The sequence below is a fragment of the Poromitra crassiceps genome (assembly GCF_964638095.1).
Source record: "Poromitra crassiceps genome assembly, chromosome: 8".
Taxonomy (NCBI): domain Eukaryota; kingdom Metazoa; phylum Chordata; class Actinopteri; order Beryciformes; family Melamphaidae; genus Poromitra; species Poromitra crassiceps.
This window is the reverse complement of record NC_139629.1, coordinates 7,331,326-7,357,199: the sequence shown is the minus strand read 5'-3', so window position 1 is coordinate 7,357,199 and position 25,874 is coordinate 7,331,326. Positions and strand designations below refer to the sequence as shown.

At 46.8% G+C, this 25,874-nt stretch overlaps 1 protein-coding gene across 1 annotated transcript in view; it reads left to right on the top strand.

The window, feature by feature from the left end:
- dgkg (diacylglycerol kinase, gamma) overlaps positions 1–25,874 on the top strand; it is a gene marked incomplete at its 3' end in the record, with an annotated part of 116,709 nt that overhangs the window by 1,312 nt on the left and 89,523 nt on the right. Inside the window, exons 2-13 of the mRNA XM_083642126.1 lie at positions 4,910–4,986; positions 12,419–12,442; positions 13,565–13,715; positions 17,713–17,775; positions 18,531–18,794; positions 20,095–20,247; positions 21,318–21,367; positions 22,101–22,175; positions 23,057–23,176; positions 23,501–23,618; positions 24,272–24,360; positions 25,871–25,874. The exon at positions 25,871–25,874 is cut by the window's right edge and continues 113 nt beyond it. Of these exons, the coding sequence (XP_083498252.1) occupies positions 4,910–4,986; positions 12,419–12,442; positions 13,565–13,715; positions 17,713–17,775; positions 18,531–18,794; positions 20,095–20,247; positions 21,318–21,367; positions 22,101–22,175; positions 23,057–23,176; positions 23,501–23,618; positions 24,272–24,360; positions 25,871–25,874 (1,188 nt within the window). The remainder of the gene's footprint in view (positions 1–4,909; positions 4,987–12,418; positions 12,443–13,564; positions 13,716–17,712; positions 17,776–18,530; positions 18,795–20,094; positions 20,248–21,317; positions 21,368–22,100; positions 22,176–23,056; positions 23,177–23,500; positions 23,619–24,271; positions 24,361–25,870) is intronic.

Sequence of the window (25,874 nt, the reverse complement as noted above, 5' to 3'; positions counted from 1 at the left end):
TGAGGTAAAAAAAAACTGGTCCATTGGGGTCAATGGAGATGTCGCAACTCTTCTATTATACGGCTCTGGGTCAGGGTGTGTCCATGTGCAGCAGGCATCTTAAACTTATAAAGCTTTGTTTGCAAAGGTATAACAGGTGGTGCAGTTGTCATGTTATCCCGTGCTGAATGCTGGATGATCAGTGTCACGTCTTTCCTTTGAGAGTTGAGTGACTGTACGTATGCAAATATGCATTTTGGCTTAGGCTTCTTTTTCCAGAAAGCCATGTTTTTCAGCCTGATGCTTGATGCTTGATGGTTGTCATTTCCTCACTATCTCAGCCACATTTGTTAGTCAAAACAAAGAGCATCCGTCTCCTCGCTGCTCCTGGTGGATTCTCTCTGTCATTGCGGACGATGAACACTGTTTCACTCTCACACAAGGCTTAGACGAGCAATCATGCATTCATAAACTGGCACACCAAACACAAACATAGAGACAGTCGGCATGTGTGGAAACGCCCACAAAATGTTATACTGCCGCGTAAGTGGGGTAAAACCGCCCATATATTTCAATGGGCTGACTCATCAAAGGAAGGCGCTGCGGCTCTACACTACAGGATTGGGGATTCTAGAGCGGAACACAAGATGTCTGTTCAGATGTGCGTTCACTGCGGTGGTTAAATCTCCGATCGTGTCTGCCTGGGCTGGGCTAGCAGCTAAATTCTAACTTTGCTGAATGAATAGAACGGGGGATTTACCCCACTCTGACCACCCCCCCAGCCAGGCTGAGCCAGCATGACGAGACATCGCCTCAACCTATGGACACACACAAAGAGAAACACTCTCTTTCTTTTCATAGACCCACATGACTTACAACCATACCATGAATGAAAAGAGGAAGATCACTGACTGAAATAGACTTAAGAACCCACTAGAGTCACTGAGAGCAATGCTCTCTTTTTCAGGAGTGCCCTGTTCACATTCACACACACATTCATACCTGGAAGCTGACCAGTACAACCACAGTCTGATCTGCTGGACACTGATCAGCTCCACTGGAGCGGTTAGAGTTAAGGGCCTTGCTCAGGGGCACCTCAGTGGTGGTAATGAGGGAGGGGCAAGCGCTGCCTTTTCACTTTATCTTACCGGTCGCGGGGATTGAACCGACGACCTTCCGGTCACAAGCTCGCTTCTCTAACCGTTGGGCCACCACTGCCCCTGCAGGAATGTAAAAAGGTTGCGTGTGTATCTGTGTGTGACAGAATCTCATGTAGGAGGGAAAAATGAAGATGGTCGACTGGAGACATGACTTCATTGTGCTGCTGGTGAAGGGAGGCTTATCTCGATTTAGTATCATGATGATACAACTGCCTTTTCCCTCTCCTCACTCGCTTGTTTATCGCTGAGATGTCATCGATAGCAGCCAACTAAAAATACTCTGAGCTCCTCTCTCTGTGTCTTTCTTTTTCTTACTAGAAAGAAAGGTTTTATTGCCAGCCCTGCGCTGGAAAATGGTTGGTCACGAATCGATATTTACCACCTGGATTGATTTGCATGCAGACTAGAACTGCCAACATCCTATGTTTGCAGCCCTAGAATTATGAACTCGACCGATTTGGGGACATCATTCCACATTGAAAGTTGTGCGTGTGACTGTGTGACCTCACAACTGCCATTTTCGTGCTCGTTAACGCGGTATATCTCAGGAACGCAAGTGTACCATCCCCGGGCACGACCCACGCGTTCCCCAGACCACCTTTTCAAGTCAAGCCGGGCACGGTTCGCTGTTCCATCCCCGGGGGCGGGTACGGAACACAATGCTCACACTGATCAAACAAACCGGACCTGGGTTCAGTTTGGGGACAAGTGTGCTCAGAAACGGTCCCTGGTACCCAGCATGAAAACACCCTCAGGGGGCTTTCACACCTCAAAGTCCGGATCTAGGTCTGAACCAAATTCATGTTTTTGTTACCTTGTATGCATCTGGTCCGGTTAGGTTTGCTTTCACACTGCAATTATGCAAGCAGGCCATGCAGACTTTACATGACCTACGTGGGCTGCGTCTCCCTATAGAGAGGCAAAGTGAACATCACCTCCTGCTTTTCTCCCTGTACCAGCGCTGAAAAAATATGAATGGCGGTGAACAAACTGCGACTTTCTTGACATGCAAAGTTATTGAGAAAATTAGCGTTGGCGCCCCGTGGCACAATTCAAACGGGATCAAAAAAGTAACCTTATTCTCCGTTCACTGGCATTCATATTTTTTTCAGCGCTGGTACAGGGAGAAAGCAGGAAGTGACGTTTACTTTGGCTCTCTATACTTAGTTGACATTGATTGGTTTGTAGATTGGCATGTATCTGACGTTGGTGTGTTGTGAATGGGTATTTTATTAGATTTTGTATAGGTTTGTAAGGTATTTTCTTTGCCATTTGAAACAGAGAGGAGAGGAGGGCGTATGCCGTCAATAATATTCACTATGTATTTAACGTGTATTTAATGTGTAACGTGTTTTTAATAACGTATATATAATGTATTATATATATATATATATATATATATATATATATATATATATATATATATATATATATATATATATTATAGGATGAACCACAGCACTATAGGATGAACCACTGCACTATTCACCTTATTCACCACGCCCACTTTTTCTCTCTTCCGCGTTACACGCCATTGTATTTGTTCTTACGGTTCAGCGCTAGTTGGCGGCCAATTTCAAAAGAATAAGGTGAATATGATGAACCACTGCACTATAGGATGAACCACTGCACTATAGGATGAACCACTGCACTATAGGATGAACCACTGCACTATAGGATGAACCACTGCACTATAGGATGAACCACTGCACTATAGGATGAACCACTGCACTATAGGATGAACCACTGCACTATAGGATGAACCACTGCACTATAGGATGAACCACTGCACTATAGGATGAACCACTGCACTATAGGATGAACCACTGCACTATAGGATGGCGCCTGGAAGCTTGCAGTGTCATTTCAGTCAATCAGGACACTGTGCGTGCGTGGGTGCATGTGTGTGTGTGTGTCTGTGTGTGTGTGTGTGTGTGTGTGTGTGTGTGTGTGTGTGTGTGTGTGTGTGTGTGTGTGTGTGTGTGTGTGTGTGTGTGTGTGTGTGTGTGTGTGTGTGTGTGAAAGAGAGAGAGAGAGAGAACCGGGGCGTTTGTCTCTTTCAAAAGGCAGGGCTCCATAATGGAGAGCTGCTATAGGGTTGAATGGTTGGTGTCCATTATGAAGCCATAAAGCCACTTACAAACCTCTGGACATCATAGTGGCAGATCAATAGATTGCAGACTATAATTGGCTAGATATATATTCCTACATTCCTTTGCCTCTCTGTAAATATGAAGAATTATTTGCAAATGAATGCTGTTGACTTGGATGTACAGTATTTGATGGTAGTGTTGGTTCCATCATGCCTGCAGGTTAAAAAACCAACCATCCAACTAGTCACTAACCCTACCCACCCCTCAAACCACCAGTCCCAGTGTTGCTGTGAACGTCTATGCCTGACACACATAGGAAAGCATTACAGCCTAAAAGCTGCCAAGCACTAAATATAATGAAGTCATAATAATGTGTCTGGCAGGAAGTGGCATCCCATCCACAGCTGATTAGAGGAGATAACATGATTGCTGAAATCAGGTCTTATGAGTGAGTACATGCATATGTGTGGGGGGGGGGGGGGGGGAGGGTCGTTAGGGTTAATGTTCTGGACAGAGACTCTGCGATGTGTGTGTGTGCGTGTGTGTGTGTGTGTGTGTGTATGTGTGCGTGTGTGTGTGTGTGTGCGTGTGTGCGTGCGTGTGTGTGTGTGTGTGTGTGTGGGTGTGTGTGTAAGTGTGTCTGTGTGTGTGTGTAAGTGTGTGTGTGTGTGTGTGTGTGTGTTTGTGTGTGTGTACTTAACTACGTATACGTGTGTGTGTGTGTGTGTGTGTGTAAGTGTGTGTGTGTGTGTGTGTGTGTGCGTGTGCGTGTGCGTGCGTGCGTGCGCGCGTGTGCATGCGTGTGTGTGTGTGTAAGTGTGTTCAGGGACAAGGGATTAGCATAGTGCGGACAGTCAGTGACAGGGTGACTCACAGGCTCAGCTCAATCGATGCAGTACTTCCCAGTAAAAGCTACTTCAATTAGCGTGTAAGATGTGCCATGTTCACTGAGTCCAAAGGAATACTGACAGAGATGATATCTCTGCTTGACGAAGTGCAGTAACCAGTCTATGTATGGTATGGCTCCTTTGCTTGAGTCAAAATAAAATGAATATGCACTACCGTACATTTATTAGGGGTGGGAATCACCAGATGCCCACGATATGATACTAAAACGATACTTGAGTCACGATACGATAGTATTGCGATATCGCCGATATTGCGATATATTGAATATTGAATATTGCGATATATTGAATATTGCGATATTTCGATATACATGTATTGTCTAACTCCTTTTCCTACCTTTTCCTTGACCTCACCGGAAGTAAAACATGCAGTGTTTTTTTGTTTTGTTTTGTTTTTGCCCAAAATGTAGGCTACATTATTAAGCTTCTCTGGACTCAATACGCCACTGCAGGCGCGGACTGCAACATCGGGCGCTTCGGGCAGATGCCCGGTGGCCTGGCAAAAAAAACAAAAAAAAAACGATACTTGGCGTCCAAATATCGATACAATATCGTCAGGCAAAATATCGCGATACTATGGTGTATCGATTTTTTCCCCCACCCGTAACATTTATGGAGTTATGTGTTACAAATGAAATATGTAGCATCAAATGAAATATGAAAAGTGTCATGCAGACTATGCAGTATTATAGTATCAACACTTTGATAAGGAGTATGTGGTTTGGGGAGTCCTGTTCTTCATCAGTTTCTCTCTCTCTTCCCACCGCAGACTCCACTAAGAAGCTGAAGGATGTGCTGGAGGAGTTTCACGGTGAAGGAGTCCTTTCCAAATACAACCCTGAGCAAGTATGTCCGCTCTCTCTCTCTGTCGCGTTCGCTGTCTCTCTGTCGCGTCTGCTCTCTCTCTCTGTCCCGTCTGCTCTCTCTCTCTGTCCCGTCTGCTCTCTCTCTCTGTCCCGTCTGTCCCGTCCGCTCTCTCTCTCTCTGTCCCGTCTGCTCTCTCTCTCTGTCCCATCTGTCCCGTCCGCTCTCTCTCTCTCTGTCCCGTCTGCTCTCTCTCTCTGTCCCGTCTGTCCCGTCCGCTCTCTCTCTCTCTGTCCCGTCTGCTCTCTCTCTCTGTCCCATCTGTCCCGTCCGCTCTCTCTCTCTCTGTCGCGTCCGCTCTCTCCAGTGTGCGAACTATACTGGGGCGGCGGCGGAAATTTGAGGCAATTTGAAGGCCAATTTAGGGGTATAACTCATTTTAAATCAGCACGCTCAAAGACACGGATGTCGTGTTCCACTTTTCTCTCCAAGAGAGAAAAGCGCGCTGCGCACACAGAGAGGGAGGGAGGGAGGGTGAGGGAGCACAAGGCGAAACGGGCGCACTGCTCTCCATACACACTGCATCCACAAGAACATGATATCTCTGCCCAACACTTTTATCCACTCCATAACGCACATGTCCCACTCACTGTGAAGTTCCTGACGCATTCCATCTCACAAACAGTCCTCCATATGCGGGAGGACTCGGAGGTATTCCAGCTTCACGTCGTCGTCACTTTTTCCACATCTGCGTTTGAAGTAGAAGCGACTTGTTGCTGTTCAACTGACGGCTGCTTCCATTTCTTCGTGAATGTAAAGTTTGTCAAACTGCCTTGTTTTCTTTTTGACATCTTGCTGTTGTTTTAAATCTGACCTGCCCGCGTGAGTGACGTTTGATTTGCACCTGCGCCGCCACGCTTCGATGTGGTGATGATAAGAATAACATGCATGTCGGTATAGGGGCTTACAGTGAATTTGACAGTGATTGAGCACACTCTGAATCATACGATTAAAATAGCGTAATTTTACGCATTATTCACTATGAAGGTACAGAAAAAGAAATAGAAAATACATGGGGTAATATATATTAGTCAATAATTTAGAGACCCCCCCAAATCTCACAAGTCATGCTTTCAGGGGGTCTACTATATCTTTAAGGGGAGCCAAAGCCCCCCCAGCTCCCCCGTAGTTCGCACCCTGGCTCTCTCTCTCTGTCACGTCCGCTGTCTCTCTGTCCCGTCTGCTCTCTCTCTGTTACATCCGCTCTCTCTCTCTCTGTCCCGTCTGCTCTCTCTCTCTGTCCCGTCTGCTCTCTCTCTCTCTGTCCCGTCTGCTCTCTCTCTCTGTCCCATCTGCTCTCTCTCTCTGTCCCGTCTGCTCTCTCTCTCTGTCCCGTCTGCTCTCTCTCTCTGTCCCGTCTGCTCTCTCTCTCTGTCCCGTCTGCTCTCTCTCTCTGTCCCGTCTGCTCTCTCTCTCTGTCCCATCTGCTCTCTCTCTCTGTCCCGTCTGCTCTCTCGCTCTGTCCCGTCTGCTCTCTCTCTCTGTCCCGTCTGCTCTCTCTCTCTCTGTCCCGTCTGCTCTCTCTCTCTGTCCCGTCTGCTCTCTCTCTCTCTGTCCCGTCTGCTCTCTCTCTGTCCCATCTGCTCTCTCTCTCTGTCCCATCTGCTCTCTCTCTCTGTCCCGTCTGCTCTCTCTCTCTCTGTCCCGTCTGCTCTCTCTCTGTCCCATCTGCTCTCTCTCTCTGTCCCGTCTGCTCTCTCTCTGTCCCATCTGCTCTCTCTCTCTGTCCCGTCTGCTCTCTCTCTCTCTGTCCCATCTGCTCTCTCTCTCTCTGTCCCGTCTGCTCTCTCTCTCTGTCACGTCCGCTCTCTCTCTGTCCCGTCTGCTCTCTCTCTATGTCCCGTCCGCTCTCTCTCTGTCCCGTCTGCTCTCTCTCTCTGTCCCCTCTGCTCTCTCTCTCTGTCCCGTCTGCTCTCTCTCTCTGTCCCCTCTGCTCTCTCTCTCTGTCCCGTCCGCTCTCTCTCTGTCCCGTCTGCTCTCTCTCTCTGTCCCGTCTGCTCTCTCTCTCTGTCACGTCCGCTCTCTCTCTGTCCCGTCTGCTCTCTTTCTCTGTCACGTCCGCTCTCTCTCTGTCCCGTCTGCTCTCTCTCTCTCTGTCCCGTCCGCTCTCTCTCTGTCCCGTCTGCTCTCTCTCTATGTCCCGTCCGCTCTCTCTCTGTCCCGTCTGCTCTCTCTCTCTGTCCCCTCTGCTCTCTCTCTCTGTCCCGTCCGCTCTCTCTCTGTCCCGTCTGCTCTCTCTCTCTCTGTCCCGTCTGCTCTCTCTCTCTCTGTCCCGTCTGCTCTCTCTCTCTCTGTCCCATCTGCTCCCTCTCTCTGTCCTGTCTGCTCTCTCTCTCTCTGTCCTGTCTGCTCTCTCTCTCTCTGTCCCATCTGCTCTCTCTCTCTCTGTCCCGTCTGCTCTCTCTCTCTCTCTGTCCCATCCGCTCTCTCTTTCATAAACACATGCGCGTGCAGCGTGACATCATTGGATGCAGGTGCTTGTTAACAGGCAGTGTACACCAGATACGTTACGGCTGCGTTGTGGATCGACTCTCGCCCATGTTAATTGATGGGTGATACATACTGTACGGAAAAATTACGCACCTGTTCTATTTTTGTCGGATCCCGCATCCGTCTGACAGATGACATGAGTGTGGGTCTGTTCGCAGCCGTACCGCATCTGTTCCGGAGACGGTGTACATTAGCCCCTAGCATTATCATCAGCACCAAAACGCAGAGTCACTTCCTCCATTTTTAGATCACGTGACTCAATGCACTCAACAGACTTTGGCCCCTCGGACTTTTGGCCCCTCAGCAAATCAGCTCACAGAATTAGCCAGCCGCAAAAGTTTTCACCCGAATCAGTTGGTGCTGTATCTTACTTTATTTATGTATTCATTTTAATGGCGTCATCTTCGCCCTCGCTAAACTGCCTTTTTTCAGTTCTGACTCTTGCCCCCATCCACCATAACTTCCTGTCTTTCTCTCTCTCCTCCTCCTCCTCTGTCACCAACACATCTCACCTGCTTACTGTGGCCTCATCTCTCCTCCTCCTCCTCCTCTGTCACCAACACATCTCACCTGCTTACTGTGGCCTCATCTCTCTCTCCTCCTCCTCCTCTGTCACCAACACATCTCACCTGCTTACTGTCTTTCTCTCTCTCCTCCTCCTCCTCCTCTGTCACCAACACATCTCACCTGCTTACTGTGACCTCATCTCTCCTCCTCCTCCTCCTCTGTCACCAACACATCTCACCTGCTTACTGTGGCCTCATCTCTCTCTCCTCCTCCTCCTCTGTCACCAACACATCTCACCTGCTTACTGTGGCCTCATCTCTCTCTCCTCCTCCTCTTCTGTCACCAACACATCTCACCTGCTTACTGTGGCCTCATCTCTCTCTCCTCCTCCTCCTCTGTCACCAACACATCTCACCTGCTTACTGTGGCCTCATCTCCAACCTGCATCTGAAATGAACTTTTTCAAGTGATAAACTAAATCAACCTGCCAAGAATCATTTTTACAAATAAATGAACATGTAAATGGTAAATGGTAAATGGTCTGCATTTATATAGCGCTTTTATCCAAAGCGCTTTACAATCAGTAGGTAGTCTACATTCACCCATTCATACACCGATGGCGGCAGGCTGCCACGCAGGGTGCCTACACACTATCAGGAGCAAGGAGGGTTAAGTGTCTTGCCCAAGGACACAACGACAGCAGCTGGGAGGGAGCGGGGATCGAACCGCCAACCCTTGCGTCATTGGCCGACCCGCTCTACCTCCTGAGCTAAAGCCGCCCCGCTTCAAATGTGTCACCCTGCCCGTTTATTCAATGAAGTGATAAGAGCAGATTGCAGGTTTTCATTTCAAACTTGGACACTTGGGTTGTGTGTCTCTGCCTTCCTCCTCGTGCTTCATTATCACCTCCGCCCTGCTGTCAGCCTCTCCTCTTTATTTGTGATCACATGACTAACAGCCCCGCTGGATGTTTGGCGCCGTAGGATCTCAAGAGGTCATGTGGTCTGTCTGAGACCGGACCTTGACCAGGCGCCATGGCGACAACCGTCTGTGGTCACCATGGCACTGCTCCTGCCGCACATTAGATTGTGTGTGTGTGTGTGTTTGTGCGTGCGTGCGTGCGTGCGTGTGTGCGTGCGTGTGTGTGTGCGTGTGTGTGTGTGTGCGTGTGCATGCGTGTGTGTGTGTGTGTGTGTGTGTGTGTGTGTGTGTGTGTGTGTGTGTGTGCATGTGTGTGTGTGTGTGCGTGCGCGTGTTCCTACCTCTAATGACTCATCATCATGGTGCCAGCTGTAGTGGAATCTACTTGGGGCCTGCTGGTGACAACAGACTGTGACACACTGAAAAGCCTCTCCTCCTTCCCACTTTTTGCTTTATAATATCTACCTCCTTCTCAGCCAAACATAAAAGCATTGGTTTTGTACCTTGAGATGCATGCTGCATGCTGTCAAAACACATTGCTGAAAAGGTTCAGTCTATGCAGAGCGATCAGGCCTATACGTTTGTGCGTACTCACCCCCCAGAGGCCCATCCTGAGCCAGGAAAAGCCTGCAGAGTGGGAAGGTTAAGCCATCAGCAGCTTTACCACAACAGCAGCAGCATTCTCCTCAGTGATCGATGGGTGACGGAGAGACAGAGGCTGTACATTTCACCCCGACAGCTGTTACTAGCTAGATACTCATCAGGCCTGACATATTTATCACTGGGTGATTTGATTGAGCTCATTTGACAGGAGAATTGATCATAAATCACATAAAAAGATATATATTTTTTTTGGTCAGCCAAGCTGCAGCACAAAGCAGTCTTTTTTTATTATTATAAATTGCTCTACTTGGTTTTTGGTGTTCAAATGATTTACGACGTAGTAGTTCTTTGATGTGAAGGAAAATGTTCACGGCAACTTGTTTTTACAAGAGAGATAGAACCAGAAGGAGGGACGCACCAAGATATCGGCACGGTCCTCGGCATCAGCCCCAAACGAACATTTCTGAAATATGACACTATATATAAAATGACACTTTTAATTATAGTCATAATTTCACAGCAGCCCTTTTGTGTCTTTTTGATTTTTGGAAACGTGACAGCGCCAAAAGAACCTCGCAGTGGTCAGCTGCGGTAGCGCTGGCCCCTATAATCAGCCTCTCTAAACAGTAACTCAACGGGAGTTGAACCTCTGGTCCTTTTCATTAGCTATTTATCTTGAAAAAAATAAAACAATTTTTTTTGCTTAGTTTCCACAATATGGTTGTTGTTTTACATCCCTGCACTACACCACTTCAATCAAGATTTGCAGTACAAGATGTGAATCCCCAAAGTTTAGAGTGTTCTCCCGTTGAGTTACTGTTTAGAGAGGCTGATTATAGGGGCCAGCGCTACCGCAGCTGACCACTGCGCGCGCGTGTGTGTGTGTGTGTATGTATGAGGGAATGAGAAAGAAGGCAATAGACCCTTTTCACGGGGGCCATTTTGTGCCGAAAAGGCAGGATAAACACAGGTGCAAGCAAAAGAGTAATGAGGGTTTCCAACATCCAATCATGGAAGTTGGAAACCCTCATTAGCGTTTTGCTTGCAGCTGTGTTTACCCTGCCTTTTCGGCACAAAATGGCCCCTGTGAAAAGATTCTATATTGATATATAGAACGAAGGAAAAGTGAGTGTGTGTGTGTGTGTGTGTGTGTGTGTGTGTGTGTGTGTGTGTGTGTGTGTGTGTGTGTGTGTGTGTGTGTGTGTGTGTGTGTGTGTGTGTGTGTGTGTGCGTGTGCGTGAGAGAAAGAGGGAGTTGCGTGTGTGCGTGTGTGTGTGTGTGTGTTCTATGGCATGTGTGTGTGCATGAGCATATTTCTGTGAATCCGCCGTGCTCCACGATGCACAGCAAATGAAAGTCTGCTGGGGGGTTTGGCCAAATAAGGAGAAGAGAGTGATATGAATAAGGAGTCCGTGAGGCCCAGCTGGCTTTGGGAGCTCTGAGGGTTAGGTCAACAGTGCAGAGCCGAGGGAGGATCCTCATCACGGTGTGTTCTACCGTGATGGCCATCCATTCCAACTGCTCTGGACCCACTGAACAGAGGGAGACTTAAGCTGTGTTCACACCGAGATATTTATTTTTCCCCCTGTCGCTCGATTCAACCCTTTGGAATCGCTCTGTCGCTGTGTTTAAATCGCTCCGCAAACCGGGAGCGCACTCCGCCCTCGGGCCGAGGTGTTCATACTCAGAGCTCGGAGAGAGGGAGAGACTATTTGTGCACCATTGGCAGCACCTGTGTCGGCCCGCTGATAGATGTGGGTGCGGTGCATTGAAAAACGAGAGAGATCTTCACTGTCAAGAAACAAGCAGCACACAGCTGTAACGTTAGACAGGATGAAAATGCAAACAACACAACTGTGTTTTCCCCCGATGCAAGAATGAATAAATACTGCAGCCAATCAGCGTTGAGCGGCGATCGACTGTTGCCAGCGAAATTTCGCTCGAGTTGGGATATTTCATCTCGGGCGACGAGCGAATTTTCACCTTATCGCTCTGTCTCTGTCGCTCGGACGCCCAGCGATTTTTCTCCCGGGCGAATATACGCTCAATCGCTCGTTTGCATTGACTTTGTGTGTAAACTTGATGCCAGCGAAAAACTTTAATAGGTCGGTGTGAACGCACCTTTACAGGAATATGCTCATACTGAGACCTGATGTGCCAAAGGGTCCATATTCATATTCATATTGTCTTACTTTGGTGCGACCCAAATGTTCCCTGAGAGGAAAAGAGTTGAGATGTCTCAGCAGCAGTTTATTTGCATTTACTTTGAGTCTGAAATCAACCCATTCAAACCATCAGGGGAAATCTCGATCTCATACCACGCGGCGAGATGCGCCTCGTCAAATGCGGTTTCTGATGTGATGGAGCAGAATACAAAACAGATAGATATGAAAAAATATGCTTGAAAGTGTGATGTCATTGGCAGAATCCATCTTTAATGTCTCAGACACGGAAAGCTCCATGTCGAAGTCCACAATTGACCCAACCCTGTTGGGTCAAGTGCTGCTCTTGTAGTATAGGGGGTCAAGAATTCCTGTAAGGTTGTTAATAAAACACATTATGCAATTTAATTACAGCATCTGCCACATCTTGAACTCGTTCAGCCAAAGGTTTAGTTTAGTTTATGCCTGAGAACAATTAACCAGAGAGCTGAGGAGAGAGAGAGAGAGAGAAAGAGAGAGGCAGCCAGCCTGGTTAGTTTACAGAAAGCAGCTAATCCCTTCTCTCCTTCTACCCACTCATCCCTCCATCCTTCCTTCCTTCCTCCTCCCTCTCCTTCCTTCTTCCTGACCTCCCTCCCTCACTCCCTCCTCCCTCTCCTTCCTTCCTCCTGACCACCCTCACTCCCTCCTTCCTCCTCCCTCTCCTTGCCACTATTCCACCTGTTAAACAGAAGCAAGATGTTCTTCTCAACCAAGTAAGCCTCAGCCGGGCGGGCTCTGCATGCTGTGTGGTGTCTGTCAGCTCAGCAGACTGCATGCACGTTCTGTCCAGCATCTAACATGACATGGCCCCTGTCTCATCCGCTGCACATGGTGATCTTTCACCATAGCAGACGGGAAAGAAAGGGCAACGTTAGGGTCATTGACTCGAGTTCAGTGTTACTATGTTCAGCACGACAACTCATGAATGTTTATATGACATGTCGACATGTTTGTCTGTCTATATTTCTTTCCTTACATCTTTGGTTTAAACATCGGGGCCTTTGTCAAGACGCAATTTCCAGCCCCTCCATTCTCTCTTTGCTAAAGCCTAGAGAGATGTTGTCTGGTGGTCAGTTGAGCGGTTTGCCAGACTGCGTGCTTTTGACATTTTACTGACATTTGCGGGAAGCTTCATATAAGAGAAAGTTGTCTGTGTCATGAAATCCATAAAGTATATGTTTGCTCGCAGTGGTTCTCAACCTTTTGATACCACCTCAGTACCACCTCAGAAAAATGACCACCATATGAAGGTGTGAGAGGGAGGGAGCCCCGCGTACCACCGGTGGTACCCGTACCACAGGTTGTACCCGTACCACCGGTGGTACCCGTACCACAGGTTGTACCCGTACCACCGGTGGTACCCGTACCACAGGTTGTACCCGTACCACCGGTGGTACCCGTACCACAGGTTGTACCCGTACCACCGGTGGTACCCGTACCACAGGTTGTACCCGTACCACAGGTTGTACCCATACCACAGGTTGTACCCGTACCACCGGTGGTACCCGTACCACAGGTTGTACCCGTACCACAGGTTGAGAACCACTGCTCTTAATGGCTTAAAAACCATCACTATTTTCAACAAAGTATTGCCATCTCTCATCTGAAATGAAGTTGACAGCATTACATTCCAGGGCCATTCAACTTGAAACCAAGAGTCCATTACATTTCTCCCTTTTCTCATTATTGTAATAACTTGTTCATCCATTCGTTGTAAGCTTAATTAATAATCAAGCTTAATAATTCATTATAATTATAATAATCACGCTTAACTCAAGAGCTTACCGGAATATTGTGGTTCTGTTCACGTATTTGTCCTTTGGTGTCCTCTACAGCCCATCGACTATGAGGGTTTCCAGCTCTTCATGGCCACCTACCTGGAGAACGACATCCCAGAAGAGCTGTGTCACCATCTCTTCACCTCCTTCAAGAGCAAGACAGGAGGCTGCTCGCCTGAGGTGTCCCATGTGGGAGCAGGCATGTTGGGTAGGCCATGTTTGTACCTCTACCTCGACCGGTACCACAGTTAAAGTAACAATTGTTACAGTCCCCTTTGAGAGGATGCTTTCTGGTCTATTATCCGAATTATTTCGGCTCTGATTTGTCTGGGGTTTATTATTCAAAGCTTCAACTACATTTCACACAATCAATACCGGCGGTCACCATAACATAACAAGTGAACAAGCGTTTTTGGGCTAATCATTAGCATCGATATCGCCGTGGCTTAACAGAGAAGGCAAGCCCTACCTTGAAGTAGCTCAGCTCCGGCTTGTAGCGGTCTCTGTGTCTCTGGGTTGGTCCACGCCATCACTCGTTCTCGAGTCATGGGCCAGCCCGGTCTGAACCGTCGGCTCTGAACCTCGGTGAATCCAAGCGGTTGTTGTTTCGGGTTGGTTCCCAGCGTGCAGAAGACCGTCGAAACGATCCACGATCCACGATCTACTGGTGTTTGGGTTCAGTGTCAACACAGTCATTATCGGCAGTTCATAGTTTTGGTCTGCAAACAATATCTCCTCAGAGTCCAACATTTAATCCTGCTGCCGCATCATCAGGTTTGTCCGCCTAGCCATGTGCTTCCATTCGCTTGCGTTGAGCTTCCTCTGCTTCTCTCGCTTACATCCAAGCCTGCCTTGAAATGGCATCCGGCTCGCTTGGTAAGGGCCGCCCTCTAGCCAGGCCAGCCAATCAAAAGTCCAAAACACAACACATGAGACGTGCGAATATCCTTAGTTCATTCACACAAAATGGCAGCTACTGTATGACTGACAGTTAAACTAACCAATGACTGCTCTGACGTATCTGAACCATAACAAAATCGATAACATTTTTGGATAAATACATTTCCATTTTTGCTAGTATCACCAATTGATATCACACAACAGTCATTCAATGTATATTCAGATCATGGAAAGATTTTACATTTGCTGTTCGGTCCTTCTCTGTAAAAAATCTTGTGCCCCACAGTTTGTGTTTCTGGCAGCAGCAACAGTGGTGAACTGGGTAGTCGGCAGCAGTGGTGTAGTGGCCTATTTTGCGTTGGCCAGTACAACATTGAATGGGCCATCTTTTCCCAGATAATTTTTATAAAAACATAAAAGAAATACATTTCTAGGGGGGTTAGGGAGCAAATTCTGATTTCCCTGATCTCAATTACAGTATGTGCATTTTAAGACGTTTGGAGGAGAGAGAGCAAAAACGGGATAACAATAGCTTTAAAACCATGTCAGTGGGAAATACTTACAATACATTACTAACTGGAACATAATACACCTTACTTTTATTATTGCTCATACCTGCCAACAGGGCTGTGAAAAAGAGGTCGATTTTCTGTAGTATCGCTGAATGGCCTACACTAATCTACGTGAGTGCACCGCACACACTCTTGGTCAGTGACTCGGGATGAATCACAGCTACAAGCATCTTAAAAGCATCTATCTGTTCCGTTGCGTTTCCACAAGTTGTTGTTGACATAAATGAGTTACCCAAGAATCACTGCGTTGTGCAAAGATGGTCTGTTGATGAGAGCAGTCACTACACACTACAGCACTTGGTGCGCTACACACACAGCCCTGTAAAATATGCCTGTTTTGATGCAATAGTTTTGATCAATCTTGGCTGTGTGGGCCAGTGAGAAGCACCCAGGCCCTACTGGCTTCACCTCTGAGGAGCAGTGATAGCAATCATGACTGAACACACAAAGAAAAGTGCTCCACCTAGAGGAACTCAAACGTCATCAACACAAAATCCAACAGTCCAATCCAGGAAGAAATGCTCACGATACTACAACACTGTTTGATTGACAGGTGATCTCTGTGAAGCGCCGTGCAGAAACACCACAGCAATGAGTGTGCTTAGCAACAAAGATTAAAACAAAATCCAGAAACCAGAATCTCAGGAATTAGCGCTTTAATCCAATCAGATTGGCACTTGACAGTTCAACTAAAATGTACTCTTTTGCTTTTGATGATGCTGCACAAATGTGTGCAGGCATGTCTTAGTACTGCACACTGTCGTGAATGCGGACAAATAGACAATCATTGACCCATACTGTACCCACTACTACACGCATGCTGATGAAGCATGTAACTGATTATTACTGGAGGATTTCATATTGACCAGAGCTGTGGCACAGCGACAGACAGACATCTTTTGGGCGTTTTGGGCCTTGGCACCCGGCTCACTGGAGGCCAGCTGTGCAGGAGGCAGACGGAGAGATGGAAGGACGGTCAAATTAGAATATGTATTTCCTATATCAAGATGCATGGGGGATTGGCAAATGATACGTCCAGCACTTGAGAAACTAACAGGCCGCCAGTGTAGCGCTGCTAAACAGGGATTATAGCATCTCGTCGCTTATGTTTGGTCTTAATTGTTTTGTGTTCCAGTTCCTTTCTTTTGTCAATTCACACCAAGTCAGTCAACACTGGTTAATCCCGGGTCATGACAATTCAAATATGCCCTAGGTCGCAACCCGAGAGAGATGCATAACAATGAACTCAGGCTGAAGATGGGCAACAGCACAGCCAGGAGGACAAGAGCAAAAACAATCATGGACAATGTTGATCTTCAGATTTTGTCTGTAATTGGATTCGCTGTCCTCACACAGTCACCAGAGAATGGTCTATTGAAGTTGCCCACCGTTATCCACCAAAACTGCAGACCTAGCACTACATTTCTTTACTAAATGTAAAACTAGAGTCAGGCAACGCAGGTCAAGCCGAGTCAGGCAACGCGGGTCGTTCAAACACAAAATCACCCTGGGATGATTAACCCTGGTGGTTGGACCTGGGATTAACCCTGGTGGTTGGATCTTGGTCTGAAAGGGGTAATTGATAGTCATAAAGCGAGTTTCATCTAAACAAGATTAAATGCATTGATATTTTACACTTTGAGGAAGCAAAACTGCACAACCGCTTTTACTTTTTAATCCAAATTTAGATCTGAATTTGACCTCTTCCAGATTTATAGCAGCAGGTTTAACACTGGCCAATAGATTATTAAGGTTGTCTCTTGGCTGTTGAATTACTACAGTATATTATTTTTCCTGCAACACAATCTAATGTAAACTACGGAATCTTCATTATCTACTGTTTTCTTAACATTATCTGCATACTGTACATTGGCAGCGTTCCGACTCAGCCACAGTTTGTCTTCGGGATCAAACCTAAGGGAATCATCAGTGCTGTTACAGTGGAAGCCTGCGTACAGGCATGAATAGCACACCTTCATCTCAGTCTGCAGGCCTAGTGATGGATTGCATAGTTCGAAAGGGGGGGAAAATACACACAAATACTTGTCGGCAAATCAGATCACGCAAGCCTTTATCGGCAGATCAGTTGGTTGGTTGGTGTGGAGGATTCAGGCCGAGGAAAGTCTGCTGCTGCTTCAGTGTCTGTGTTTGAGATCAACTTCTCAGGGAGAGAGACGCCTGACTACGGCGCCACCTGATGGTGTATTCACAGACTGATATGATGGAACTGTTGAGTGACATTTGCCAATCTGGTTTGGAGCTAGTTACTCTGGGTAACATTTCTGCCCTCCTATGATGTTTTCGGTGACTTTAGGGATGTAATTAAAGCTGACTATGACCCTTTGAGCAGTGGCATCATTATAGCATTGTATCATACTAATGGCATCATTATATCTTCTGACACACAGGGAGCCTTTATATGCCTCCATATAATAAAGGAGACCTCTGTTACATTAACTGAAAGTGCAATTGAGATGGAAGCATTAGTTTTCTGCTCATGACAGTATCTAGTCAGTGGATCCAAAATATAGCTCTTATTTTGTTGCACTTAGAATAGTTCATTTCAATCAGATGTATAGCTTGTCTCCTAATGAAAATAACAGCCACTTTTTACTTTTAGTTCGATCATCTTTTGTGTGTAGATTCCTATAACTTACACTCTGGTTAAGTTTTCACACACATTCACTCATCCTCACTCACTCTCCTTTTCCTCAAATCTGACTTTGACCGCAGAGGCTCGCTCCATTGACGCAGGCATCTCTATACAGACTGAAGTGGCCTGTGCCCCCATCACAGGTACAGGGAACAGCCCCCTCTGCCATCGGGCTGATAGCCCTGCTGGCTAACAGAGAGAGGCAAAGTGAACGTCACTTGCTGCTTCAGCACTGTACCAGAGATTTTCTTCCGCAATTTATTTTCCCATAGACATTTAGTAAAAATGCTTAGAGAAATAGTTTTACTCGGTCAAACCAAACGGTTCAGCTATGTTTAGAATCGGGAGAGACCATAGAACATTTCACTCGGACCAAAACTTTAAAAACTACATGGAAAAAGTATAAAACGTTATGTGGTCTCTCCTGTTTCTAAATGTCTTGAACCCTTTGGATTGAACAAGTAAAACTATTTTTATAAGCATTTTACGAAATGTCTATGGGAAAATAAATGGCGGATGAAAATCCGCTGAAGCAGGAAGTAGGCGGTCACTTTGCCTCTCTATAGTCAGTGTCCTCTTGTTGTGTTGGTGTCAGTTATGGTATTTTGCCTGTGGGTGACAGTGATTTTGACGGTATTATTATTGCTTTGTGAATGGTATTGTCGTAAGGTTTTGAAGCAGTGTTGTCGAGCCCACCACTTACTCCTTCATGTTGTCGCTTACGACGCATCGATTCCTAAAGTAATCACCGCTTTTGCACATCCCTCATCTGCCTCCATTTTTACATTTTCTGGTCAACTCATTCATCTTCTCTCTCTCTCTCTCTCTCTCTCTCTCTCTCTCTCACTCTCTCTCTTACTTTGTTCTCATCCGTCCCTCTGGGCGTCTGCTCCGACAGGCATGAACGGGAAGAGCATCCTATCAGCCATGGGCCGACACACGCCGGAGCACTCGAGCGCAATGACCGCCACGGGCTCGGGGGCAACCACCTCCCCTTGCTCCTCCCGCTCCTCCTCACAGCGTTCAGGGGCTGGCGCCCAGACGCCCGGGGGGTCCCAGCCATCGCCCTGCACTCAGGTCAAACTCTCGGACAGCAGCAGCAACGTCCTGACCCCCAACGCTGGCCCTGCCAGGTCCCCGGTGTCGCCCCACCTCTCACCAGGTGAGGCTAGCTGCAGTGAGACTAGATAGAGCAGGGGTGGCCCACCTCTCACCAGGTGAGGCTAGCTGCAGTGAGACCAGATAGAGCAGGGGTGAGCAAAATTACGGCCCGGGCCGCTTTTAATGGGCCCGCCATGAATTTAGCAATTCATCATCATTGTTTTGGTCAGCAGCATGTGGCTTCACCATCCTCTTTCTGTATACTGTGCATTGTCAACCAGTGTTTCCTCTACCATTCTACAGGCCTGGCGGGCCCGCCAGGCCAACGGCACCCCCGCCAGGCCAGAAAAATAATTGCAATTTTTTTTATATATATACATCCTTATTTTTACAGTCTATGATATACATGTATATATATATATATATATATATATATATATATATATATATATATATATATATATATATATATTTTTTTTTTTTTCTTTTTTTTTTTTTTCTTTTTTCTTTTCTTTCCTGCTCTCCCCAAAATTGCAATAAACCTTTAGGGCATATTATTACAATACAGCAATACTGGTGTTGACGGTGTTGACAGTAATAGAAGATGCCAAATCATTCAAAACAATAAGCATTTTGCTTTTAGCAGCATTGTGCCAGCATGCGGCGCTGTTCCAAAACGTGTCAACGTGTGTCATTGCCTGGGAAACGCACATCCCATAATACAACTGTTCGCATCGCATCCCATAATAGTATGATGATACTTGGGATGCCATTGCGAACATAGATGCGAACAGGTTAGCTAAAGGTTTAGTGTCACCAGCGAGGGCCCCCACCGTTGCGGTCGAGGTATGTTTCGAAATCCCTCCAGGATCCCTCCAACTTTTTCTAGGGGAAACACTGTCAACCTTTTCTCCACTGCTCTGTTTTGTCTCCACCTCTTGTTCTCTGTAAGCGCAGTAAACTAAATGTCTAAATTCAGGAAATTAATTTCACCAACAGAAGAAAAACGGACTAGAAAGAGTGTGAAAAGTCCAATAGAACTGGCAGCACTCACATGGTCAAGTTTCAAAAAGGATTTGAATCCGCACAGCAGCAGTATAACAGACGCGTTTCTGTGGCTTTCCTCTGTGTGAAACGCGTCTGTTATACTGCTGCTGCTGTGCGGATTCAAATCCGTTTTGAAACTTGACCATGTGAGTGCTGCCAGTTCTATTGGACTTTTCATGTTTTGTTGGGCCGGCGCCCAAAGTATTTAATACTGAGTTGAGCACACCAACTCTTGGACTTGAGGGCCTGTGTGTGTGTGTGTGTGTGTAAAGTTGAGTTCACACTGTGTGAACACACGTGTTGTGCGTCTACAGAGAGGAAGCGGTCAGAGAAGCGCCTGTCGCTGCGGAGGAGCCCGTCGCCCCAGAAGGGCACCCCTCTGCCGTCGCCCCAGGTGGTCTTCCTGAAGGACATCGTCTGCTACCTCTCCCTGCTGGAGAGGGGGACGCCGGAGGACAAGCTGGAGTGTGAGTGACAGGGACGGAGATGCTAGGACAGGTAGAGAGGGTCAGCTCCTCTCTCATGGGGCATGTGGAGTGGGAGCACCACCTGCCGTTACGCAATCTTGTGCTTGCTTGGGGGATGGTGGTGGTGTTTGGGGACACACAAATACACGACCTCTGATGACCTCAGCTAAGGTGCCTCGTGTCAGCTAAGGTTGAGACTATAAGAGTAATAAGGCCCTTCCCTGCTCCTCTCACCTGCCTCCACAGGGCTGGAGCTACCTCACGTCCACGTCCTCATTAGCAAGCAGCCACAGAGGACAGATCAGCAGTGACCGTGACGCGTGATTTCTAACCCCACATAGGATAAGCAATAACCACGCCCTGTGGCGCCGGGATTGGCCAGGAGCAACACTGGAGGGCACGCAGCCCAGCGATTTCATAAACAAACTGAATAGCTCTTGAGAACGGACAGCGATTTCGAGAGCGGACATTGAAATTAATTATGGTCACCTACCTTCCTTAGCATAGTAATAATAAAGCATAATAATTGTAATCTACACAATGTACACAATCTACAAAAACATGCAATAATATAAACGGTGTTGTGTTCACGTTCATAGGTCATATAATATAATGTATCATATCGTTAATTTCAAGCTCAATTCTTACCCAGAGAAAAGGTACAGCACTGAAAATGTAACAAACAATATTTTTTTAAACATCTTTATTTTAAAAGATGAAAAAACCCAGGCGCTTTAGTCCCAAGCTTCAATGCTCCTGGCCAATCCCGGCGCCACAGGGCGTGGTTATTGCTTATCCTATGTGGGGTTAGAAATCACGCGACCGTGACACCCCTAAACCCCGGTGTGTCTAGTTGGCTTCTTTAGCCCCTAAGGCTAAGGCTATGTCCGCACACACACACTCTGATATACTGTAGGGCTAATCTCTGTTAACTGCCACCCCACCAGCAACACAGAAGCACTACGCTCCACTTCTGTAACCTCGTGGCCCTCTGGAGGGAGGCCAGGAGAGAGTGGGACAGACGGTGGATATTGGAGTCATGGGATCTCTGTTCTCTCATTCTCCTCTAGTCATGTTTCGGCTGTACGACACCGACGGCAACGGGGTGCTGGACAGCTCGGTGAGTGGACTCTCTGCTTCTGTGTGCCTGTGTTTCACTAACTCTCTCTGTCTCCCTCTTCCTCTGTCTTCTCTCTTTCTCTTTCTCTGTCTCCCTCTTCCTCTGTCTTCTCTCTCTCCTCTGTCTTCTCTCTCTCTCCTCTGTCTTCTCTCTCCTCTGTCTTCTCTCTCTCCTCTGTCTTCTCTCTCTTCCTCTGTCTTCTCTCTCCTCTGTCTTCTCTCTCTTCCTCTGTCTTCTCTCTCTTCCTCTGTCTTCTCTCTCTTCCTCTGTCTTCTCTCTCTCCGTGCCCTTTGCACAGCAGCTCCAGGAATAGCAACCTGAGCGCTCGGCGACAGCATCTGTGTTTACATGAGGTCATTGTTAATAGTTGGCTCTGCCGCTCTGTTCAGTTTCATAATAGCCATGTGCTGAAATGCTTTCATAAACAGAGAATGTCCTCTTTGAATACGGTGCGCTCTAAATTGTGATCTATGCAGCACTATATATACATAGTAGACAGACAAAGGAGTTTATAGATTGGCACTTCCACACTTTCTCCTGTAGGGGACATGTGTAAGTTATGACTCGGCTTGACGCATATCGTTCACATCATTAGCAGGGGAGTTGACACATTTCTCACACTAGTCCTCCATGTTTGAAATGCGTGAGGAGTGATGATTGTGGTAGACAGCAATGGGAGGATGGTTGTGGTCTTCTCTTTGTCCTGATATGGGATCTTTCTTCTTTGTTGTAGGAGCTGGATCGCATCATCAATCAGATGGTCCATGTGGCCGAGTACCTCGAGTGGGACTCAACAGAACTACGGCCGGTGAGGAGACGCACTATTCAGTAGCCTTAAAAACATGGCAGGTAATGTTGAAGGAAAACAGGAAGTGAACACCCTTAGCCCCTCCCCCTCCACTTCAACTCCAACTTTGGCAGGCAAGGGTAGTGTAGCGGTAGATTCCCTGCTTACCAACACGATTGTTGCAGGTTCGCGGCACCGTGTTACCTCCGGCTTGGTCGGGCGTCCATACAGGCACGATTGGCTGTGTCTGCGGGTGGGAAGCCGGAATGAGGCTATGTGTCCTGCTCGCTGCACTAGCGCCACCTCTGGTCAGTCGGGGTGCCTGTTCGGGCCGGAAGGGAACCGCTGGGAATAGCGTGATCCTCCCACGTGCTACGTCCTGTCGGTGAAGCTCCCCGCTGTCGGGTGAAAAAAAGCAGCTGGCAACTGCACATGTGTCGGAGGAAGCATGTGTGTGTCTACGGCTCTCCCCAGATCGGCAGAGGGGGTGGGGCAGCGACCGGGACAGCGGGGGGAATTGGCCAAGTACAATTGGGGAGAAAATGGTGGGGGTCATAAAAAAATATATAATAATAATAATAATAATAATAATAATAATAATAATATAAATCATATAATATAATAAAAACAATAAGAAAATCCCTCGTCTATTTAAAACATTTCATGACACTTGACTTAGCCCTGTGAAACTCTGTCAAAGCTCTATCAAATTCCAAAAGTGCATCCCTGTCTATCTGAAAATAAGGCTATTTTGTTAATTCCTGAAAAATTAACCTTGGAGATTTGGAGATTTGTTCAAGAGATGCTCAATAATTTCGAGTCCTTTTCTGAACCTACATTGCTACTATCTGCATGTTAGTGTGTGATTGACTGTGACTGGTGTGCGTGTTTTCCAACTTTAGATTTTGAAGGAGATGATGGAGGAGATTGATTACGACCGAGATGGGACAGTCACACTGGAGGAGTGGATCAGAGGAGGCCTCACCACCATCCCTTTACTGGTCCTGCTGGGAATGGAGACGGTACGCATGTGTGTGCAGGAGGGAGTAAACTGTATGTGTGGTTTATTTTTTACACACAAATCTAAAAAAATTTTTTTTTTTTTTTTACATCCTTGTTTATATTTTTATTTGGGTAACATCTTTGTTGCTAATGGGTCACTTGTCAATCAGTGTTTACAATACTGTGGCGTTTGTTTACTTGGTCGCACAAGTACATGAGGCGACGAGGGTAACTTGATTGTGAAGAACTTTGCAAGTTTATTGTGAAAGTGATCATTTTAAAACCCCGGCCACACAAAAACGACTATTTCTGCGCCTCATCTTTCTTGTGGTGTCTCCCTCTAGATTGTCCAGGAGGATGGGCAGCACGTGTGGCGACTGAAGCACTTCAACAAACCGGCCTACTGCAACTACTGCCACACCATGCTGCTGGGAGTCCGCAAGCAGGGCCTCTGCTGCTCCTGTGAGTCTGTGTCAACCTCGATTTCAGCCCCGCTCGACTCAGTGGACCAGACCACACGTCTGCCTGTCTCTGTGCAGTCTGTCTGCCTTCTCGCCCGTCTGTCTTCCTATCTGTCTGTCTGCCTGGGTGATCTGTTTGTCACTTCTCATCTCTGTATCTGCTCTTTTTTCTCCTCCTCTGACTCCCTCTCTTCCCGGTCTCTGTCATTGTCTCTCTCTCTGTTCCTCCATCTCTGTCTGTTCTTTCCTTACTCACTCACTCACTCTCTCTCTCTCTCTCTCTCTCTCTCGATTTGAGCTTGTTTCTTTTTGCCCGAGTGCACAAGAATCAATGTTGGTTTTCAATTAACGGGCGTCACATTCACCATTAGAATAACATTAGCTCTGTCATTACGTGTAATTACATTATTGATGGCAGTCTGCCACGGAGCAGCTCTCAAGGGTAATGTCAGTGTCACTCTGTGTCGCTTCCACAAAACATACTGATGACCTGAGTTGATCTCGGATCTACTTGTCGGAATGTTCTTTTTGTTTTGAATCTTTCATGGGTTTGTGCTGTAAAAGACGTGATAAGACATAGTGCAGTCAGAAAGTGAAAAGAGCTGCTGTCTCACTCTATAAACTCTCATATCTCGTTGTTTTTTCCCCTCACAGTATGCAAGTACACAGTCCACGAGCGCTGCGTGTCCAAAGACATCGCTGCCTGCATCAGCACCTACGCTAAGTCACGTAGACACACCAACGTGAGTATAAACACAACGCATGCACCAATCACAATAGCACCTTGCTATCTACTGTAGAGTATCAACACCACGCATGCACCAGTCACAATAGCACCTTGCTATCTACTGTATTTGAACTTAACACAATATTTCTTCCGCCAGCCGGCAGCCACATTACTAGGCAGAGGATCGCACAAACTTTCACAGTTTCACTTCAAGTGACTTGTTAAGTTGAAGCAGTGGCTTCGGTTGAACCTAAAGTGCCACGGTGATCTCTTGGGTGTCATGGTGATCTCTTGGTTGCCATGATCTCTTGGACTTGTTTAGCTGAGTAATGAGACAGCAACACTGACTAATCTGTAAAGTGATTATTCACTTCCTGTTTAGCAGAGCAGAGAGGATCATGGGAGCTGGGAGGTCATGCAGTGCTTCTTATGTAGTTGTAACAGCCTCTGACCCCCCCCCCCCCCCCCCAACTTTATTATCAATCATTCATATACAGGACAATATAATGCAAAACAGTACAGGACAGGACAGTTATACAATACAAAACTGTACAGGGAGTGTTGGAGCAGATATATACATACATACAAAAAAATACTTATATATAACAAAAAGGTGCAAAGAAATAAAATAAATACAACTTAAAAATCAAATTACAACTTAAATCAGCTGGCAATGTAATCAATGACTTTTCTCATGAGAAGGGATGTCTGTAAAGCTTTTTTGTTCCTAAAGACTTTACAGATAGATTCATAAAATGACTGAATATAAAACAGATTTTTATTAGGGAGAAACTGAAGAAATCTGGCCTTATGATGTGATATTTGCCCAAAAGACAGTAATTTTATCAAGCTAGCCTCTCTGATTTGATTAGGCCCTTTCTAAAATGATCTCTCCGGCTCATTGGTTGGCCACTCTCAGGTCACATGATGGTTACTTGATGCTGAGTTTGTGAATTATCTCCATTCCTTGGTCAAACCTTTTTTTTTGTCAGACCTCTTGATCAATAATTCACTTTTATTTAAAACCTTTTCTTAGTTCTCTTTCTTATTTTATTTATTTATTTTTTCATAAAGTTTTTCTTTCCAGATTTTTCTCCCATTTCCCCCCAATTGTACTTAGCCAATTCCCCCTGCTGTCCCAGTCACTGCTCCACCCCCTCTGCCGATCTGGTTGTAGACTAGCACATGCTTCCTCCGATGCATGTAAAGTCACCAGCCGCTACTTTTCACCTGACAGCGAGGAGTATCACCAACAGGACATAGCATGTGGGAGAATCACGCTATTTCCCCCAGTTCCCCTCCCCGCCCCAAACATGCACCCCAACTGACCAGAGGAGGCACTAGTGCCTGTATGGATGATCCAACACGGGGGCTCAAACCTGCGACCCTCGTGTTGGTAGGCAGGGAATCTATCTACCACTGCAACACTTTCTAAGTGGTGGTTGCTGTTGCTAGTCCCTATCTCCTTTTGGCAGTTGCGTCTGACATATCTGTTCTTTCCTTCTTCCCTCTGTCCCTCTCTCCAGGCTA